Raw genomic sequence first — 6,345 nt, 5'->3', positions numbered from 1 at the left:
AAGTTGTTGTTCTCTTTTGACTCTCCTCGGAAGAGTGGCAACATGGGGGGCCTTAAAACAACTCTCAAATGACCTGAAAACAAAGATTGTTCAACATTATGGTTTAGGGGAAGGCTACAAAAAGCTATTGCAGATATTTAAGCTGTCAGTGTCCACTGTGAGGAGAATAGTGAGGAAGACCACAGGCACAGTTCTTGTTAAGGCCAGAAGTGGCAGGCCAAGTAAAATATTGGAGAGGCAAATGCAAAGGATTGCGAGAACGGTAAAAAATAGCCCACAGACCACCTCCAAAGACCTACAACATCATCTTGCTGCAGATGGTGTCACTGTGCATCATTCAACAATTCAGCGCACTTTGCACAAGGAGAAGCTGTATGGGAGAGTAATGCGGAAGAAGCCTTTTCTGCACACACGACACAAACAGAGTCGCTTGAGGTATGCAAATGCACATTTGGACAAACCAGCTTCATTTTAGGAGAAGGTGCTGTGGACTGATGAATCAAAGATTGAGTTATTTAGTCATAACAAGGGGCGTCATCCATGGTGGCAAAAGAACACAGCGTTCCAAGGCAAACACTTTTTACCCACAGTAAAATTTGCTGCTGTGGGGCTGTGTGGCCAGTGCCGGTACTGGGAATCTTGTTAAAGTTGAGGGTCACATGGGTTCCACTCAATATCAGCAGATACTTGAGAATAATGTTGAGGAATCAGTCACAGAGATGAAGTTACTCCGGGATTGGATATTTCAACAAGACAACGACCCCAAACACTGCTCAAACTCTACTCTGGCATTTATGCAGAGGAACAAGTACAATGTTCTGGAATGACCATTCCAGTCCCCAGACCTGAATATCATTGAAAATCTGTGGGGTGATAAGAAGCGGGCTGTCCATGCTTGGCAACCATCAAACCTAACTGAACTGGAGAAGTTTTGCAAGGAGGAATGGTCCAAAATACCTTCATCCAGAATCTAGACATTCATTACAGGCTATAGGAAGCATCTAGAGGCTGTTATTTCTGCTAAAGGAGTCTCTACTAAATATTGATGCAGTATTTCTGTTGGGGTGTCTAAATTTATGCACCTGTCAAATTTTATTTTGATGCATATTGCACATTTTCTGATAATCCAATAAACCTCATTTCACTACTGAAATATTACTGTGCCCTTCAGTTATCTGATAGATCAAAATGAAATTGCTGATCCAAACACCCAATTATTTATAAATGAAAATCATGGAAATTGTCATGGGTGCCTAAACTTTTGCATACAACTATATATATATATATCATATCTGCCAAAAGGGCACCTACCATTTGTGTATTGAGGAGGAAACATTTCTGCATAGTTTTAAATATAGAATTTCTACAACATTGTAAAATAATCATAAATACACAGCTGCATATTGCTAAAAAATATATGTTTTTATGGTCACCTGACCTCACCATACAACTACCACACTGAAGTTACAATCTGAAATTGCAGAAAGAAATAAAAAACATTTACTAAGTAAGTCCTACCTCCTCTGCAAATGAACGTGATCTGCTGTCTGACTCAGGCACACACTGTACAAACTGAAGTGCTAAGTCTGTCTCACACTGTGCATAATCCTCTCAAATGCTAATGCTTTACTCCTTGTAGTGACATTTCCCACACTCAATAGCACTCTGCTGTAGCACCCTCTGGTGGCTGCCAAATTTTTTTTAAAAAAGTTTTTTTTTCAATAATAGTTGTGCTTGCCTCATGGGGCCCCCTTGCCCAGTGGGCCCCTGACAATAGTCACCCCTTTCACCCCCTGATGGCGGCCCTGCGGACGTGCACACTCCTGAGCTCTTATGAGCCTAACTAGTTTTACTCTTCAATAAAAGATACCAAGAGCACAAAGCAAATTTGATAAGAGAAGTAAATTGGAGAGATGTTTGAAATTGCCTGCTCTATCTGAATCATGAACGTTACATTTTGACTTTACTGTCCCTTTAATGTTCCATATGTTGTTGTATCAAATAAATAAATGAGTGTACCAAATAACTTGTGAGTGAACCTCATTTAGGTAATGTATAATATTAGTGTTTTGCCTTGTTATATTGGCTGTTAAAAAGGTATTCTTCATGTGGAAACTTTGATTTGACTTTACAATGCATTTTCTTAACAACAAAGAAATGGCTGGTAGGTTCACATGGTAAATACTGTATCTGGAGCTTACAAGATACATTTTCTTTCACCACCCTGCCATTTTTGGAATCCACCGGAATGCAGCTTTGCTGCATCCAGATGGATTCTTTTGGCTGCCTCGCGCAGTCAACATTCTTTTGGCTGATGCGTGCACAATTGGTTAAGGACGCGTTACAAACGTAATTATAGTATAGATGTGACTATATAAATATATATTTATGTGTTAATATGTATATATATACACATATAAACACGGCACTGAAAAGTGCCTTTACATTGCAGACTATGGGAACTTTGTGTTCCCTGTAAATATATGTGTATATACACATATATTTACAGGGAACACACAGTTCCTATAAACACCCCACACTGTAGCCCCCCAAAACTGCCTGGTGCAGTTATTTTATTAAAAAATAATAATGCTACTTTTTAATAAAATACACGCCACTGTAATTTGGGGGTATTTTGGGCACATTTATTAATTTAACCAGAGATCTAATCTATGGTTAATTGCTACCACAAGCTCACGGTAGCAATAACCAGCCTCTTGTAAAGGCTGATTATGTATCACGCGCCCACAAACTAGCACTCCACTTGTAATCTAGACCTAATTCATTTATTATTTATTTTCAGAATAAAAAAAATGAGAGAAAAGACAAGAAGAAGCAATATATTTTAATTGTATATATTATAGACAGAAAGAACAGAAACAATATTTAATGTCATAAAGCAATTGATAACACCAAAACAGAATAATATGATCATGAAAATATGCAGTGGGATTTATATCGTTAATATGTTTTTTGTCAGTAGGTACGTTTGTTTTGCCGCGTTACAGTCATAAAATCATTAAAGTCAGCAATTTTCTTATATCTATACGTCTGAACTTCATTAGAATTGTAGTGTAACATATCACTTAATAGATTTAGGATTTTTAGACATTTGTACATACTTGTTTATAAAAAATATACTTTACCTAGTTAATCATTAATATGTTCAAATATTTTCATCGTCATTTTTAGCTTTTTATTCTGATGGCTGTGTTTTCAAATATGTAGAATGCAGCATGAAGTGGCTCAGTAAAGGTGACAGTGAAGGTATGTAAGTGTCTCATAGGGTAAGATAGCTGATAAAAGGACAAACGACCAGCCTCATAATCCAGGTATATGCCTATTGACTGCACAGGAGAATCTGATGCAATATTTTTTTGAATGTTGTTGTGAGATACTCCAAGATATTTTTGGAAAAATAAGCTCCAAGACTTGTTATTATAACCTATAAAAGATTCATTTCCAGCCACTTTTCTCTCTATGCTGCTACAAGCGACTCCTACAATCCATCTAGATGCTTCTTTGAGATCTACTTCCCAGTAATGGCGTCCTGAGGAAAAGGCACCTATACTTAACACCTGGCATGATTTAAACCTCTCTGGGCCATCTGGATACTTCTGGGAAGTGACAGAATAAGAGGCAGATTTGAGGTCCTTTGACACAACTATTTTATTATGAGCTGTGTTTACATCCAGTAAAACATCGGATGGTTTAAGTACATTAAACTGCTTCTTTGCTTTTAGTTCAAGTAGAAGATCTACAAGGCTCAAAAGACCACTGTGTAAAACTAGAGAGATTGGTATCTCATCCACAGAACTATTAATATTTATATCACTGTTTGTTTGACTGTTACTTTTTTCTTCTTCTTTGTAACTAAGAACAGTTAAAGGATCAGTCATTTTGGACAGCTCCTCCATGTGAAGAATCTTCTTAGATAATTCCTCCTTCTTTATTTCCAGCTGCCGAGTTAGATCAGAAACTTGTAGTAAAGCCAGGTCTTCTTGCCTTGTTATTTCACTATGAACTTGCTTTTCCAAGATGTCCACCTGCACTTTGATGTCACTAAGCAGTGTGTTGTATGTGCCTGCTACACCAGATAATTTTTCTTTCACTATTTGCCCTTGCTGCTGTAAGTGTTGAACTTGATCCTCTGTGTTTTTTCTCACTAAAGATAATTTTTCCAGGTTAGCTCTCAAATCGGCTACCTTTTTCTCAAAAGCCTCATTGAGTGATTCCATCTTGTGACCTCTGTGCTCTCCAATGATACAGCAGGACGCGCAGATACAGGCTCCATCCTTAGTACAGTAAAACTCTAGAAGTTTCTTGTGAATTGAACATTTCTTGTTCTCCAAGGAAATAGAGGGGTCAGTTAGAACATGTTCCACTGATTTACTGTGAATGTTTATGTGCTTGTCACACAGAGAGGCTTCACAATGCAGACAAGTTTTACTTGCAGGTACAGATGTATGGACACAGTAAGTGCAAAAAATCACTTTCTCCTGTTGTTGCACAGCAGATTCAGAATGTTCCATTGTGTTAAAGATCTTTAGTGTTCTCTATGGATAATATACACCAGCACTTCACTGTCTAGCCAAGTATACTTTTATGTTAATATCCTATAGGAGCAAATTCCTTTATTTCTGTAGATGGTTTGCAGAATGTAAAATAAAGCTTTATGGTATGTTCTTATATTTGCATTTGTCTTTTTATGGGTTCATTTTATAGTTTGTCACGTGATGATCACAGTACAGAGAAAATTATGACTGACCTACGTTCATATTTTGCATAGTAAACCAAGGTGTGCACTTTTGTTTGAGTTCTGCAATAAACTTAAATAGCTGCATTCCAGTGTTAAAGGGACAGTCTACACCTTAGTACTCAAAGTCTTACCTTAGATTAAACCGCACATAGCCTCCTGCAGCTTTTCTATATTATGCAGCAGGAATGCTAAAAAAAGTTATTTTATAATGAATATTGTTTCTGGCCAGTTTGAAATGTCTGCCAAGGTCTGCCCAGTGCCCACTGATGACATCACAATCTGGGCTACATCTAGTCACTCTGCTGAATAGCATTGTCAGTCTTTTGAATCCAAATAGTGAGCCTTTTGTGATTGGACTCCAAATGCAGCCCAGATAATGATGTCATCAGTGGGTGGAGCTTGGCAGCCATTTCAAAGTGGCCAGAAACAATATTTATTTAAAAATAACTTTTTTTTCCATTCCTGCTACAAGAAATAGAAAAGGTGCAGGAGGATATTTGCATATTTATCTAAGGTAAGACTTTAAGATGACTAAGGTGTAGACTGTCCCTTTAATGCCTGTTATGACAGGTTGAAACACACATACAGTACCTATAAATCAGCTACAAAATCAGTTCATTGGATTTTCTGTGCCTATACAATTTAAGTAGATATAGCATGCAATTTTTTATGTGTGGTATGGCTGCACTCTAGTTAGCTGTAATTTTCCTCTAACTCATTTACTGTACCCACACATATTATATACCGTTTTTCTTGCCATTAAATGGACTTTCAAAAGATACCATTATTTTCATCATATCTTATAATTTACTATAAAAAAATGATAAAATGTGATTAAAAAAATGGAAAAAACACACTTTTTTTAATTTTGACCCCAAAAATCTGTTACATATCTACAACCACCAAAAAACAACCATGCTAAATAGTTTCTAAGTTTTGTCCTGAGTTTAGAAATACCCAAAGTTTGCATGTTGTTTGATTTTTTTGCAAGTTATAGGTCCATAAATACAAGTAGCACTATGCTATTTCCAAACCATTTTTTTTTTTCAAAATTAGCGATAGTTATGTTGTAACACTGATATCTGTAAGGAATCTCTGAATATCCCTTTACATGTATATATTCTTTTTAGTAGACAACCCAACGTATTGATCTAGGCCCATTTTGGTATATTTCATGCCATCATTTCACCGCAGAATGCGATCAAATAAAACAAAATTGCTAACTTTTTCAATAACTTTAGTTTTCTCACTGAAATTATTTATAATTAGCTTGTGCAATTATGGCACAAATGGTTGTAAATGCTTCTCTGGGATCCCCTTTGTTCAGAAATAGCAGACATATATGGCTTTGGCGTTGCTTTTTGATAATTAGAAGGCAGCTAAATGTCACTGCGCACCACACTTGTATTATGCCCATCAGTGAAGGGGTTAATTAGGTAGCTTGTAGGGTTAATTTTAGCTTTAGTGTAGAGATCAGTCTCCCACCTGACACATCCCACCCTTGTTCTGATAATTTGGCCAGTACATAGTACTCATTTATTATTGACACCGGTGTCATATAGTGTTATTAGCTATTTTATGAATTA

At 36.7% G+C, this 6,345-nt stretch overlaps 1 protein-coding gene across 1 annotated transcript; it reads right to left on the bottom strand.

Moving 5' to 3' along the window:
- Positions 1–2,826: 2,826 nt before the first annotated feature.
- LOC128641692 (tripartite motif-containing protein 16-like) lies at positions 2,827–4,532 on the bottom strand. The gene has a single exon (XM_053694223.1). It carries the CDS (start codon positions 4,530–4,532, stop codon positions 3,189–3,191), a length of 1,344 nt encoding a protein of 447 aa, XP_053550198.1. The 3' UTR covers positions 2,827–3,188.
- Between the last annotated feature and the right edge of the window lie 1,813 nt (positions 4,533–6,345).

This window comes from Bombina bombina, chromosome 11 (assembly GCF_027579735.1).
Source record: "Bombina bombina isolate aBomBom1 chromosome 11, aBomBom1.pri, whole genome shotgun sequence".
Classification (NCBI taxonomy): Eukaryota; Metazoa; Chordata; class Amphibia; order Anura; family Bombinatoridae; genus Bombina; species Bombina bombina.
Note: the sequence above shows the minus strand (reverse complement) of the source record. Positions and strands in the feature narration are given on the sequence as shown.